The 15,856-nt window shown below is 33.4% G+C and overlaps 3 protein-coding genes across 3 annotated transcripts; all 3 read right to left on the minus strand.

The window, feature by feature from the left end:
• Window positions 1–1,311: 1,311 nt before the first annotated feature.
• Window positions 1,312–3,670, minus strand: LOC145012165 (F-box/WD-40 repeat-containing protein At5g21040-like). The gene is made up of 2 exons (XM_078970944.1): window positions 3,542–3,670; window positions 1,312–3,121 (listed from the first exon to the last, which is right to left on the minus strand). The coding sequence occupies exon 2, from the start codon at window positions 3,101–3,103 to the stop codon at window positions 1,469–1,471; it is 1,635 nt and encodes a 544-aa protein (XP_078827070.1). The 5' UTR covers window positions 3,104–3,121; window positions 3,542–3,670; the 3' UTR covers window positions 1,312–1,468.
• A 3,760-nt stretch (window positions 3,671–7,430) lies between these two features.
• On the minus strand, window positions 7,431–9,584 carry LOC145008067 (Pentatricopeptide repeat (PPR) superfamily protein). The gene has a single exon (XM_078966690.1). It carries the CDS (start codon window positions 9,506–9,508, stop codon window positions 7,472–7,474), a length of 2,037 nt encoding a protein of 678 aa, XP_078822816.1. The 5' UTR covers window positions 9,509–9,584; the 3' UTR covers window positions 7,431–7,471.
• Window positions 9,585–10,284: 700 nt separating this feature from the next.
• Window positions 10,285–15,561, minus strand: LOC145011339 (uncharacterized). Its single transcript, XM_078970039.1, has 10 exons — window positions 15,174–15,561; window positions 14,087–14,250; window positions 13,811–13,934; window positions 13,493–13,622; window positions 13,323–13,384; window positions 12,258–13,198; window positions 11,156–12,090; window positions 11,002–11,079; window positions 10,806–10,910; window positions 10,285–10,715 (listed from the first exon to the last, which is right to left on the minus strand). The coding sequence occupies exons 1-10, from the start codon at window positions 15,326–15,328 to the stop codon at window positions 10,659–10,661; spliced, it is 2,751 nt and encodes a 916-aa protein (XP_078826165.1). The 5' UTR covers window positions 15,329–15,561; the 3' UTR covers window positions 10,285–10,658.
• Between the last annotated feature and the right edge of the window lie 295 nt (window positions 15,562–15,856).

Here is a 15,856-nt window from a genome sequence, read left to right on the forward strand (position 1 = left end):
TAAAAGAATTCTACGATATGTTAAGGGCACTCTAACTTACGGGCTGCACTTTACTCATCCATGATCATCTTTAATTCTTGGCTATTCAGACGCAGATTGGGCTAGGTGTATTGAGACACGTAGGTCCACCTATGGTTATTCAATATTTCTTGGTGGTACTCTTGTCTCCTGGAGTGCTAAGAAGCAACCTATTGTCTCCAGGTCTAGTTGTGAGTCAGAATATCGGGCCATGGCAAACACAGCTGTTGAAATAGTATGGATCACTCATTTACTACGTGAATTATTTGCTCTTCCTCCTGATCGACCTACATTGTTGTATGATAATAAAAGTGCTTTATTTCTTAATCGGAATCCAATTTCCCACAAAAGAGCTAAGCATATTGACATTGACTATCACTTCATTCGCGAGCTCATTACTTTTGGACAGCTATACATGCGTTTTGCAGTCGTTATTTAGCGAGATTCATAATTGCTGTTTGATAAAAAGATTTAAAAGATTATTTTGAAGAATAACTCTAAAATTTGTATGTGTTACCCAAAACGGTATTTAGTTTTTACTAACTAATAGATTATTTATTGAAACGCCCAATAAACGCAAAAGGCCAAATAAGCGTAAAAGACCCGTTTGGTAACCAGAGCCAAGAAGCCCATAAGCTTACCAAAGCCCAAAGGATAATAATGAGACAGGGTTTCATGACTAATCTGATCAGACAACACAAAAGCACCTAACTTCCACAAAACTAATTGTAGCACAAAATGCAAAAGAATTATCACAACTCATAGAAACCGATGTATTTTTGTTGAGAAAATAAAAAATGAATAAGTTTTAATTAAATATGTTTTCTAAATCTTTTTTTAATAAAACTGAAAATGAAAACTTATTTTATAAATTTCTGAAAACTAAAAACTGAAAACAAAAGTTATTTTTCCGTAACTAAACGCAACCTTATATTCTAGGAAAATGTAGGTTACGTTTAGTTACGGAAAAACATTTTTCGCTTTCCATTTTCAATTTTTAGAAAAATGAAATAAGAATTCATTTTCAGTTTTCATTATAAAATTTAGAAAATATAAATATGTTTAGGTAAAACCTTATTTTTATTTATTGTTTTAGAAAATTAAATAACATGTTTAAATATGTATTTTTATGAAAAATTACAATTTTTATATCATTTACATTAGTCTCCATCCCAATCAAATGCATTATACAAAAATAAAATTTTTTTTCTCCAACCCAAAAAGATGAAAGACTGTCTTCTTTGTAGGCAAAAGACATAAATATCCTTTTCATAATGAGCTGATTAAACGAGATTAACCCATAGATGACTTATCTTTCTTTTTATTTGCTAAAATGTAAAAATTACCAACAAAATGCAATAGAAAAAATAGTTTTCCCTAAAAATTTACCAAAGAAATTGAGTGTATACAAAAGAACATCAAGAAGTACCCAAACCCAAATCAAGAATTTTTAACCCTTAACCTTCAACCCACGTTTGTTATACCACACACCATTTCTCTCCCCATTCATTTGACTTTTCGCAGCAATCAAACATTGGTCAACCCTTCCACCTTTACTTTCAATCTCTTTCTGTAGCTTCTGTCTCCTCATTCGGTTTTCTGCCCGTAGTCCCCTCAAAGCCGCTGCCCGTTTCTCTCTTTCCAATGCCCGAGAAAAATCCCAAATCCTAACTGAACCCTCCTCCCCACCACACACAATCCGGTCAGCCCCAATGCTGACCGAAAACACACTCTTCCCCAACCCATTCAACATTCTTTGTGGCGGCTCAACACTCAAAGCTTTCCGACTTCTATTCGGTTTCATCGCCCGGATTCCCTTCAAAAGCTTCCGAACATCAATCAATGAAAGCTTCCCATCTCCGGAACCGGAAACCAGCCACGGGAATTCAAACGAGAGGGAATGAACCGGGGCGGAATGCGGATTCCATGTCGCAATCGGTCGCCATGACTTAACACGATCGGTTATAACCTCGAACATGTGAATCGCGCCGTCTTCGCCTCCGGTGAACACGAAACTGCCCGTGTGACTTCGGGCAAGGGAATACGCGTTTCCGACGTGCGTGTCTTTGAATACATCGATAAGCGAACCGGAATTCGTTTCCCAAATGTATGAATCGGACCCCGCTGTGCTTACAACTGTCGTGTCATGTGGGACCAATGCCCATACCCAATCGTTATGCATTAAAACTGTTAAACATTTTAGCGATACACGATCGTAAATCCGTATTGTCATGTCCCAAGAACCGCTGTAAATTCTCATAAGATCCAATGAAAGGCAAGTTATCGGACCTTGATGTTCCCAAAGTCGGAATTCATGATTCCGATTCCGATTCTGATTCCGATTCCGATCCTGATCTTGAGAACCGTTTATGTCGAAAAGACGGGGGTGTCCTTCTTCGGCTCGCCAACCGTGGATAAAACCGTCGGAACCGCCGGCAACCAAGAGCTTGGAATCAGCGGAAAGGGCACGGATGGTGCATCCGAGAGGGCGGGAGGCGGAAATGCAGATTCCATCTTCCATATCCCACATTCGAACAACGGAATCATAACCCGAAGTGAAGATGAGCTTTCTAGAAGGTAAAAGAAAAACGGTTCTTACAGTTTCAGTATGTCCGTAAAGAATCTCGACATTGTAATGTCCCATAAATGTTTTGCTATGGAATTCACGTTCCACGAAAAGCTCTTTCCATGACTTCTCGCCGGAAAACTCGGCCACCGGGCGGCTTGTGGCGGTGCCGCCGGCGGCCGGAAGCCCCCACCTCTCGCAGTAAAACTGCTTCCAGACGTGGTGGTCGGATGCAATCTGGTATAAAGATGGATTGACACAGGAGACAACACCGAGTTCTTTTGGGTCGAGGCAGTTGAAGATTTCAGAGATTAATGCAGGTGGAAGGTCGGTGATTGTTCTATGAACAGGTGATTTAGTGGTTATGACACGATTGTAGTTTGGTTTTCTAGAATCGGTGATTTGGGTTTCTGAATCAACGAGCAAAATCTTTTCAGATGAAAGAATATGATTTGAATCAACTTCTGTAGTAGTATCTTCTGAATAAATCTCTGTGCTTAATTTGGATTCAAATGCCATAAAATATCCCCCCTAATGCTACACAAATCAACAAATTAATCGTCAGTTAGAACAATTCTGATTCAATCAAAACACCATGTAAAATAATGACACACTCGGAATTCCAATTCAGGGAAAAGATAATTATGTCAAATTTTATATCAAGTTAGTGTGGCAATGTTGACGATTATCATTCAAATTACAAGATCCAATCTAAAAAATTGTGGGTGCAGCAGTTTTTTCTTCGAACCTATTAAGAACCCTAATACCCAAACTTATATATTTACGATTAAGAACCAAATACAACAAGAAGGTTAGATTACCAAATGCATCGATATGATTCGTATTGCTATATAGCAATAATAATCAAACAGCAAATAATAAACAAAAACAAAGTCATATAAAGGGATTTAATTTGAATTGAGTATCGATAAATTAAGAGAAAAATTCGACAGTTACCTGAGAAAAAAAACTAGGGTTATGACGGAAGAAGAATGAGGAAGAAGGAAACGAAAGGGGGGATGGGAATCTAACGCGATAGCGAACAGATTTGGAATGAGGTTTGAATTAAAGAGAGAAAAGTGTGGAGGTAATAAGTTCCAAGCGTAAAGGAGGGTCGGTAAATAGATTTAGAATAGCATGTTCCACAATCATGGTGAAAAGACCAAAGAGCCCTTGGAAATTGGAAACTTTTTTTATTTATTTAAAGTGAAAATGAAGTAACTAACTATTATGTTTGTTTTCATTTGTTTTTTTATTTTTTATTTTTTTTACTTAATTTACTATCGAACTTGTTGTTTATATTCATTATAATCATTTTGATCGGTTTTTGATCTGTGATTATCTGTGGTATATTGAGTATGAAAAAAAATAAAAAATGAAGGGATCAAATGAGAACAAACTCAACAGTTGGTTACCCTCCTAAGTCACTTTCCCCGAAAAGTTAAATGAAATTAAAGTTACAAAATTATCAAAGATTGCAACCTTTTTTGACCATAACATATATAAAGAACGTTTCGGATGGACAACTTCGTTAAAACGTGGTCTATGCTATGCTTACTGTGGCTAGCTGTCAACACCTCTCTGTAAAAGGTTATGACTATGTATGAGAGGTATATTTATCATCATAAAATGTTTATCTCAAGGTATATTATGTTGATGTGTCTGTAAAAGTTGCATGATGTTGTACATATTGATATTGTATCTTATTCCATGAATTCGATCTTAAAGCTAAGTAAACTAAAAAATCACAACACTTGTGATTCCACTCGTTTGTAGACATGTCTAGAATCCATAATACGATAAATCATTTGATTGGAAATGTAGATATAGTCATGAAATGCATCTGCTTAATCAAGATTCCCCTAATAATTATTCAAGTGCATTACAAAGTTGTACATGTATGAATAATGTTTTTTCATGGGTTATGTTTTGAAAAAAAGCAAGAATGAATCTCATAAAGTCATTAATATCAGTAGAAGACGACGTGAGATTTGCTGTAAATGAGTAAAAGGAAAATAAATAAGGAGGGTAATTAACTGTTGCATTTATTCTCATTTGGTCACTTTTTGTTGTACTCAATATACCATCGAACTTGTTGTTTGTGTTCACCATAACCCTTTGACCGGCTATCACATGTCAAAAGGATTATGGTAAACACAAACAACAAGATCGATAGTATATTGAGTACCAAAAAAAAAAAAAAAAAAAAAAAAAAAAAAAAAAAAACAAGCGCAACAGTAGTTACCCTTAAAAGTCATTTTCCCTTATTTTTAAGAGATGTGAGAAATGAAAATGTATATTTTTTTTCTTTTGGTTTGTTATGGTATTAAAATTTTAATTTATTTTTGTTTTACTATATTTTTATGGAGAAATTTTGCAAGTATAAAATGCATAGTATGTGAATCATTTTATGAGAATATCTCATTGTTTCAAATATAAATAATTAAAATACAATGTTATGATAGAAATAATTATAAAAGGAAATTCAGTTAGTAATGAGGTGAAAATAGAAATATACTTTATAGAGGTCAATGAGAATTATAAATAACGAAAGATAAAAATAGCAATTTACTTTTTTATTTTGCTTATTGCGTGTATTTCGTATTCCAAATAATGGATAATGAAGTCATACCTTAGTACCAAACATACACAATAACTCGCTTTAAAAATTCTCAAGCAACTCCAAATGGTAATGTTTCTATAAGCTATTGTATAACATATTCAACTAATTTGTCAATATCTTTTCAAATAGCTTCTAACTAAACCTTTTTTCAATCATAATCCTCTACAAGCTCTCTTAACATATCAACCAATAGCCTTTTTTTACAACTTCTACATTAGCTTCATATGATTCCATTAGGTCCCTTAGAACCATATATGATGCATGACCACCATTCCCCTTCTTTATGAACTTATTAGTAACACCTTTAAAATGAAGTCTAAAAATATTTGCTAGAATTATCTTGTCTTATAGAGGTTTGTAGTTCTTCATTTGTTTCTTCGACTAATTCATAAAATAAAGCTTCAAATGATTTACAATTAACTAGTAGCATAATTAACACAAAAAATTTATATCATTTTAAAATTTTCTTTGCAATGTCATCATATTTCAAAACATTGGATCTTTTTTGTGAGAGTCCTCCATGAAAGACCCATCTACTATAATAAATAAAGGTTTTCTGCCACATGTCCTCTTCTCATTAATTTGGATACATGGCATTTTCTAAAATTTTTAAATTTTTTATTTTCCACTTGTCATTTTATTTTATTTTTCATTTTATTATATTAAAATTTCACATTTAATATATAAAGTAATATATATGTAAGAGATTTATTAGAAATGGTTTATATATGTAATGTATTCAATACATTAAAGCCTCATTGATTTGAATAATTTAAAAATTTTCTTATTTTTCTTATAAATTCAAAATTTTCAAATTGTTAAAATTTCATATTTAATTTTTTTAAATAAACCCATGTAATACATGGATCTCACACCTAGTACATAATAGTTGTCTACAAATCAATATCTTTTTAAATGATTGAATACTTCATCTCTACAATACCAATAACGGTTTTTACACTGTTTGCAATGACAAAATTTTACATCCCCTTGTAGCTTTACAAAATGAAACAAATTCATGTTTTATTAAAAAGAAATCATCTTTCTATATCACATATCTTGAACTTAACGAAACACATTACAAAAATCAACAACCAAAAATAATAGATATTCATTCTTTGCTCAACTTGCCATAACTTGATCATTTAAAAAAATATCTAATTTTTGGCACGGATTGTTCTTAAAATTTGAAGTTAATTTTGAAACATAATGAGGTTTTATAAAGTGTTTAAAAACTACGTTTATATATATATATATATATATATATATATATATATATATATATATATATATATATATATATATATATATATATATATATATATATATATATATATATATATATATATATATATATATATATATATATATATAAGTTGTTTGTAGATGAACACATAAAATAAAAAGATTTTTAAAAAAAAAACAATGAAGGGTATTTTTGTGTTTATTCATAATTTAGTTTCCAAATGTTTAGAAATATTTCTATATTGAATTAACAAAGAATATCATTATGTTTCCTGCCAACCAAATGCATGAGGGATATCAGTTCCATTTCACTTAGATTCCCAAATTTTCGACAAATTCCATTCATATAAAAGACCATGTATGAAGCAAACGCCCCTTAGTGTGAAGAGGGAGAAACAAATGTAATAATCGGATGGAAACTAAAATTTAGTAACATGTGAAGCAAAGTATATTCTTGAAGTACTTCTGTGTCAAGCTTCATGATATAAATGATACAACCAAGTCCTACTGGCGTTGTGCATCCTAGTGAAATATCCAACTGAGGCTTTCAAGCTCTATTTTTCGAATCCACAATTTCACGAAAGTGCCTCTTCATCAATAAATTGTAAACAATATAATTTGAGTTCTTTTTTGATCATCATGAAAACAATAAATAAGGTTGTTACATAATGCAAATCACATGCCTCAAGTTGACATCAACTAACATAAGCCGATGAACTAATTACCAAATGTTCACGAATTAAATGAACAAACAAGGCATGTGTATTAAGTGAAGATCGGAGGTTCTAAACCTACATGGTACTAATGTATTATTTTTTCAACTATATTTCTTTATTTGTTGTTGTAAAGTGCATTGATTTATATATAAATTTACAAAAAAAATGGAGTTGCATACTATTATAAATTTACAAATGGAGTAGTAAATATTTATGAAAACCAAACATAATTGAATGATTAAAAATACTATAAACAAAAGTATGCAAATTATAAATTCTAAAAACCACCAATCAATCCATACATCACCAATAATCTCCACATGAACACGACCCATCTATAAAAGAATGAAATCGGTTATTATCACGTAAAATTATCTCCCTACCCGTAATTTTTGAAAACAACTTAATCGCCACATGGCAATCACCACAAACACGCATATTTTTCACTACGCGAATCACTTCACCTGGTTTTGTACTAATCAAACCAAACGCAATCGCCAATTTCTCACTATGACACCCCAAAAAATGCTCTTTTTCCTCATCTTCAACATCAAACAACACAAATTCTGTCCTTTCAACATACCCCATTTGCTTCACTTCTCTATTCAACTCACTAAGTTTACCATAAATTCTTTCCGAAATCGGATGAGAAGTATCCCCAACACGAAACTCATGAACTACACCATCTACTTCTATCCAACAACATCCGGGAATCTTCCAAATCCCTTTTTCTCTCATTTGTGATCTTATATTCAAAGATTCTTCCCATTTGTGATTAGCCGAAAAGATATTGGACAAAAGCACATAGTTTCCTGAATTCAAAGGCTCTAATTCAATCAACTTTTTCAAAACATGTTCGGCTAATTCGGTATCTTTATGTAACCTACATCCACTCAATAAAGCTCCCCAAACAATCGCGTTAGGCTCCATTGGCATACTTTTGATCAAATCATAAGCTTCGTTTAGTAAACCGGATCTTCCAAGAAGATCAACCATGCATCCATAATGTTCAATTTCATGATCTAAAGAAAAGAAAGATTTCATATCATAAAAGAATCGTCTCCCATCATCAACAAGACCCGCGTGTGTACACCCACACAGTATACCAATGAAGGTTTTTCCATCTGGGTGGAACCCTAATTTGTACATTTGACCAAAAAGACTCGATATAACCTTGGGTTGACCACTCATTCCAAGACCCGATATTGCAGCATTCCATACAATAACATCTTTTTCTTTCATTTCTTTGAAGACTTTCAAAGCACTATTCATTTTACCACATTTTGCATACATGTCAATTAGGGCTGTGCCTACAATGGGGTTGTGTAAAAACATGTTGTTATCGATTAACCCACGTGCCCATTCGCCTAATTCAAGAGCTCCTAAGCTTGAACAAGCGGAAAGAACTCCAACTATTGTGTAGCAATCGGGTTTTAGGTTATTGTTTTTCATTTTGTAAAAGATGTCTAGGGCTTCTTTTGGTTTGCCATTTGAAGCATAGCCTTGGATCATTGCACCCCAAGTGACTGCATCTTTTTCAAGCATTTGGTCAAATGTAGCATGAGCTTTCTCCATGCTTCCACATTTTGCATAAGTGTCCACTAATGCAGTACCCAAGAAGATGTTCTTGGTTATTTTAAGTGTGGTTATGCATTCATCTAACCATTCTATGTTTTTCAAATCGCCTAATTGTGAACAAGCTGACAAAATCTTGACTAGGGTAAAACTATCAGGTCTCAAATTCATGGATAATAATCTTTTGAATACATCTAGGGCTTCTGTGAACCTTCTTTCCTCGATATACCCACTAATAATCGCAGTCCATGAAACGGGATTTTTCTCAGGCATTTCATCGAACACCTTGCATGCATCATCCAACCGCCCACACTTTGCATAGAAACAAACCAAACCGGTTTTAACAAAGGCATCATAATCGTAACCAGCTTTCACCATGATCGTGTGCAGCTCCACACCCAATCTCAAATCCAAAACCCTGGTGCATGCTTTCAAGACTAAAGGGAAAGTGAAGTAATGGGGTAAGAAACCATTTTGACGCATGGAGTAAAAGCATTTGATGGATTCTTTGAAGTGATCACGGGAAACAAGGCCATGGATGAGGGTGTTCCAGACGTAATCGTTGGGTTCTTGGATTTGGTTGAAAAGGAGTCGAGAATAATTTGTGTCGTCGTTGAGATTGAAACTGGACTTTAGGAGGGTGTTGAGGAGGTAATTGTCATGGAGGAGATCTAATCGTAGGATGCGAGCATGGACGTGTTTGACCTGATTGAAGGAGGTGATAGCTTGAATAAGACGTGCCTTGATATCGATGGAAACGTTCATAACTATGGCTTTTCCCGCCACCCCACCACCATGGAAAAACTAACTTTGTATGCTTTCGTTCAGTTTGAACTTTGAAGAGAAGATGCTTAGTGTTGCTCTTTTACTAATTTATGTAAAGAAATAGAATTTTATTATTATTATTAAAATATAATTTTTATGCAATTTTATCGATGTCATATTAATCCATACAATAAAATAGACTTCTTTTGACAACTTATGCATACATAAATTGATTGGTTTTGGAATACTTTGCATAAATTAGTGATAAAAACATCACGACATATTTTAATAAAATTCACATGTTTTAAAATCTCTTTTCTGGGACGTTTGAGATTATTCATTCAAAACAATTTTGTTTAAAAGTATTTGTTAGCTTATATGGCATTAAAATGAAATTAAAAAATAAAAAATGTTTGTATACTATCAAAATACAATAAATTGGTATTTTTTTACAGATTAGCATGAGTAAAAAGGCAAATTGGTATGTGTTTTCCGTCATGAAAAAAGAAAAATGATGCTACGATGCATATGGATGGTTTTAGGGTTAAAACGGTGGTGTTTATTACTTCCTATGCAAATTTCTATAAACTTGATTAATGTTAAGTTGTTAACAAACTATTCATATATATATATATATATATATATATATATATATATATATATATATATATATATATATATATATATATATATATATATATATATATATATATATATAAGTACTCAAATGAAACAAAATGGTAATGAGACAAACTACTATTTTGCTTGTAACAAAGTGAAAGGAACTCTTTAAATTTTTTGTATATGCAAAAGACATAAATGCCCTCATCCAAAGAGACAAATAATAAAGTAATTAAAACTCATAACGCTAAAAATTGTATTCTCGTATAAAATTTGCCATTAAATCCACAACTATTCAACATATTATCATATTGTCCAAAATGTCCATATACACCTAATAAAATCTACAACCTCAAACATTTCATCAATTGTACATGTACATGTATATTTGAATATGATTGAGTGTGGCATGGCATCTCTCGAAAGGACAAAACAGTAAAATCAAATGTCCCAATTACCACAAACTCCTATTTATTGTGGTAAAAAAATGACGGTATTACTATTAACTACAATTGCATTATTTCATGACTCATGAGTCACTCCAACTATCGCTGTCATCATCATCATCATCACTTCCAGCAAATGCCTATTTAAAAAATAACATCATACTTTCATTGATTTGTGTATTATAATAAGAAATAAAAATTAAAAGTAGAATGTTATTATAACATAATACCTGGCGAATTGCATTTGCTTTTTCTAAAATTGCAGCTATTCTCACATTGGTGGTGGGGCCTTGAATGTTTGGCCTAGTTTGAGCCGGCGGTTTCAAGTTGTAGGACTAATATAATTAAAGAAAAATTAATATTAAATTAACTGTCTAATGTGAAAAGACGTAAATGCCCTCGACAAGTGTTTGTAATTGTGATTACCTTTGTCCGTATCTGTTCCAATAGTTTGTCATTTTCCTGTCCCTTTGTTATCTGACTCATCGCTAGAACCTTCCTCAACTGTACATAGGAACCAACATAAAATAAATAAAATAAAATATGTGTTTAATTATAACTAAATTAAAAAGGGCTTTACTTTGCTTTTGTCATGAGTAGCAACTGCATCAATGAGAGGATTACGGGGTCGTTGAATTTTCATAGGCCGAATATTATTTGGAATTTCATCTACTGCTTCTTTTGGCGCCAAAGTTTCTGAAAATTTCACTTCTGTTGATGCTGATTTTTTGTCATGATCTTGTGCGTGTAAACTACCCTCATTTTCAAATTTCTCATTTTCGATTTCCGTGTTTTTAATCTCATTGACTTTAAGTTGACCACCATCTGTTGGAGTCAACATAGGGCTTTCAAGCTTTCTCATCCGCCATTGCATGGGTGGAAGTGGCGGCAATGGCGGCGTATCTTCTGGTTTGACCGGAGGTAATTGGTGGTTGACTTGGTCAAACTGGTCAATGTCATGAGAGGGAGAATCTGATTGTGATGAGAATTGAGAGCCTGCTGATGCAAAAAGTAATTGTGGGTCCTCTTTATCTTCCATTTCTGATGGTGGTAACTCCAACATAGGTGGTTTTTCAGTTACAGTCATAGGTTGAGAGCCTATATCATTCAAAACAACAGTTTTTTCTCCATTTTCATTGGTTTGTTCTAGAAGAGAATGAGTCGAAAGGGCATTATCGTCATTTCCATTAACATCATCTTCGTCAAGATCAGGAGGAATACTTTTCATTTCCTCCAAGTCAACAGAGTCTTCATCTCCTTTCACCTCTAATGGTGTATCATCTTCAAGAGTGGGAAGGGCGTTTTCGTCATTTCTAGCATTGTTTTCATTCGTATTGACATCAAGTGGGAGAAGAACGACAACATTCTTTTCCATTTTGGGGTCAACAGAGTCTTCTTCTGTCCCCTCTGATTTTGTATCATCTTCAAGCATCGAAAGGGCTTTATTGTCATTTCTATCAACATCATCAGGGGTAGTCTCTGAGTTAACTAATCCTGTTTCTCTCTCTTTTAATTCTGATCCAATCATAATAATAATATATTAATAATAATAATAATAATAATAATAATAATAATAATAATAATAATAATCATGATGATAATTGGGGATCATTGCAAGAAATAGCAACATACTTCTGTGATATATTTTCTTTTTATTAATAAAAAAATAATAATAATAATACCTTTTTCATCTTCAATAAAAGATGATACTTTAGCTTCATCATCTCCTATTTCATTTAACTTCTGTTCAGGTAAAGAAAATTTCTCACAACTATCTAAAGTCTCTTCAACTACAGAATCATCTTTTGTACTATGATTATGATTATCTTCGTTGATTTTGTCGGCTGTTTCCAAGATGCTGGGAGGATGAATCATAGGACTAGAGCCGTCATTAGGATGCTCATGCTCATGCTCTACCTCACCCTCAAAATTCCCGAGAAATTGAAACGACAATAGACTGCCAGCTGGCGAATGAAAGTCTGTTTGATTTTCTTCATTTTTAACATTTTCATCTTCTTCCAAAACTACCCCTTCATTCACATCATATGAAGTCCCGGAAGTCTTCTCCCCCTGTGGAGGAAACAGGATTCCGGTAGATCGCGTCAATTGAGAATCGGAAAATTGAAATTGAAGTCCAGACTCCATTGTTCCAAGGGCATCGACGTAATTATCCATCTCACTTGCCACGTCATCAGACCGATAACCATTTTGAACACCATCCGTTTTGATTTCTTCATTGACGTCCGGTGATCCTGAATTTGTAAGATCGGAAATTTTCCGGTCGATTACTTTTCCGGCGAGATTATCTGCCGGAATCCGGCAACCGGTGTTCTCAGCACTCGAAGATACAGATGGACTTCTACTTGGTGTTGCCAAATTAAAAGGTGAGCCAATTGTATCCTTGAATATTTGATTAGGGGAATCGAAAGGCACTGGGATGATTGATGGATGAAAAGGTAGTGGATGGACGATTTTACCCTTGGATGATGGAGATTTTAACAATTTGTTCATGTAACTTTCTGAATCGAATGGAGATTTGTTTGGTCTTTTTTTTAGTTTCACACGATGTGTATATTCGGTTGTGCTATTTTGCATGCGATCCTCCATGAACAATTGATGTAGTCTGCAGTATTGAAAGTAATAATAAATTAATAATAATAATTTTTAAGTAGTAAAATTGGATAAATGGATAGGGTGAAAAATGAATATCATATTAAAATATTAAAATATTAAAATATGTTTCTTACTTGGCCTTGGAATTTGGTGAAATCTCTGGAGTTCCTCCCACTTTACATTGTGATCCTTTCTTCTGTTCAGATTTAACAAAGTTTAAAATAACTGATGAACTTTTTATTCAATGTAATTATAATTTAAAGGTAATAAAAGGTCATTAAAACCCAAATAATATTAAACTCACCTTGTTTTTGCGAATCTTTTTATCCCTTTGAATTTCAGCATTTTCAATTTCATTCGATGATACTTCCACTTTATAAAATGAGGGATCAGTGTAACGTTTTAAGCATACTCCATCTCCACCAACATCAAATCTATTGAAAGCCACATAAGTTTGTAAATTTGAAAAATGGGCTAAATGCAAGAAAAAGCAATTTACTTTTCTCTATTTATTCTTTCTAAAACAAACAAATAAAGTAAAGTAAATTGCAATTTCTTGCAATTAACCATTGATAGCTTTTAGGAGGCATGTGAAATTATACAAGGGGAGATGAGGGCTTACTTGTCTAGAAGAAATAATCGGGGTGGCCCACGACATTCTTCATAAGAATTCATGACAAATCGAGGTAAATCTCCAGTTGTGATAAGATTGGGAGTTGTTTTCAGATTAGGATGCCAATCAACACCTGTATAGCATTAAAAGAGATCCTCAATGGAATTAGTCATGTGAAGTATAGCCTTTTTTATCATTTGTGTTGAACTAAAAGATTGAGCAAAATCCTAAAAGATCATATTGGAAGCAGAATAAGAAGAAGAAGAAGAATATGTGATGTGGCACCTGAATTGGTGAAAAATGCTGAATGGCATGTTTGGGACATAAATGACCTTTGAATTGAAGGGATTTCCAACTCAAGCTGCTGAGCACGTACAAGTAGACCATTGCCTCTTGCAGCAGTTGCTGTCACTTCTTCATGCAACTCTTGGAAAATCTCAGCAGCAAATCTTCATATTGGATGCAAGCTTTAGTTAGACTTGTAGCAAAATATCAAATTACATTACATCAAAAGATATAATTCTATTTTAAAAGCTTTCAAGTATCATCAGGGTTGCAGTTATTTATGGAATACCTACATAGTCATGTCCTAGGGGGTGTAATTGATTGTTGACTCGACATTTAGTTAGGATTTCCATTGTACATGCTTTTAAAATGTGAAGTTATGAAACAAGAAATACTTATTATCATTCATGGTGAAGTTGCTACCAACCAATCTTGAATTCCCAACCTCCATAATAACCTAAATGTTGATTCAGTTAAGCAACATAGAAGCATCCATTAAATTGTTACCCAATTTTAATTTCAATGAGTGTCTGAACGCAATTCTACATCAAAACTGCATGTCACTCACCAAATGTCCCTCGTCAGTCTAATTCCTAAAAGATACTGAATCCTAAAACACACACATCCTAACTTAGTTATCAATCATTGAGGTTGATTCCATAACTAAACCATTACAGAGCGTGAAATCATGAATTTGAGAACTTATATCAGAAGTTGATTTGTTTCGACAGCGTAGAAGAATTTCAACCTCCAAGGCAACAATCCTACGCACAAATTGTAGTTGATCATCGGTTCGCTAGTTAACTCAAATAGCAAGGCATGAGATCGATATCACAAACTTAATTAGCATTTGAATTAACGGAATTCGTGATTTCGAATTATTATTGAAGCGCATTTAGTTCATCTTCAAACTCAATTGCCACCCGTGGATTTGGATAACATATCAACCCCTCGGAATTGGAGGCAAAATGACTTCTAAATTCTAATTTCGAGATAATTGCGCTATAATCCAAATTTCAATACCTATAAAATGTCATGCTAACAAATGTAATAATAAACGAAGAGAAGGAGGGAAGCAAGTACTGACTCCGCTAGGTCACCGAGCTGACGGAGAACGCCAACGAGACCGGCCATGGCAACACCTTCGAGCAAAGCTTCGGGATCATCTTTATCTGCTGCTTTATAGAGCTCTTGATCAGCCAAACTGTACACATTTCTTATCTGATATCTATCTATCGGCATTTCTTCAGATTTCCAGAAATGAGCTTCGCACAATCTCGATCTCTATCTGCGCACATACATGTATATATCATTATATTGCTCAATTCTTACATTGCATCCCAATGATTAGTCATTAAATATGTTTAAATCCAAAAAGAATTTCTAGAGAGAGAATTAGAGAAAGTGGAGTGGAGGGTGTTGAATGAATATACAGCTGAGAGACAGAAAGAGAGAGACGAAAGACGACTTGGTGAAGAAACAAACTGTATTCATTACTACTCAATGGTGCAGCATCTTCCTTTCCGAGTCCTTCAACTTTTGAGTATTAGCGTATATGGCCCCATCGTATCTTGATTTTGGTGCGGTATTTGAAGATTTGATTGGCATTTCGCAACCAACTTTTGAAGCTTTTGTTTTTATTTTTAATAAATAATACGAATTAAAGAAAAAAACTATAAATCTAAACGAATTTATTTTAAATAAAAATTTATTATCAAAAACTAATTCAAATATTTTTTTTTCAAATATTTCTATACATATAAAAGTTGA

Source organism: Lactuca saligna, chromosome 8 (assembly GCF_052625555.1).
Source record: "Lactuca saligna cultivar CGN05327 chromosome 8, ASM5262555v1, whole genome shotgun sequence".
Lineage (NCBI taxonomy): Eukaryota > Viridiplantae > Streptophyta > Magnoliopsida > Asterales > Asteraceae > Lactuca > Lactuca saligna.

Excerpts from the sequence above, each read along its gene's own strand:
- LOC145012165 (XM_078970944.1), bottom strand. The coding sequence starts at position 3,103 with ATGGCATTTGAATCCAAATTAAGCACAGAGATTTATTCAGAAGATACT.
- LOC145008067 (XM_078966690.1), bottom strand. The coding sequence starts at position 9,508 with ATGAACGTTTCCATCGATATCAAGGCACGTCTTATTCAAGCTATCACC.
- LOC145011339 (XM_078970039.1), bottom strand. The coding sequence starts at position 15,328 with ATGCCGATAGATAGATATCAGATAAGAAATGTGTACAGTTTGGCTGAT. Across the intron at positions 11,080-11,155 it reads CTACTCATGACAAAAGCAAA|TTGAGGAAGGTTCTAGCGAT; the intron begins GTAAAGCCCTTT and ends TCCTATGTACAG. Across the intron at positions 10,911-11,001 it reads TGGAACAGATACGGACAAAG|TCCTACAACTTGAAACCGCC; the intron begins GTAATCACAATT and ends TAATTATATTAG.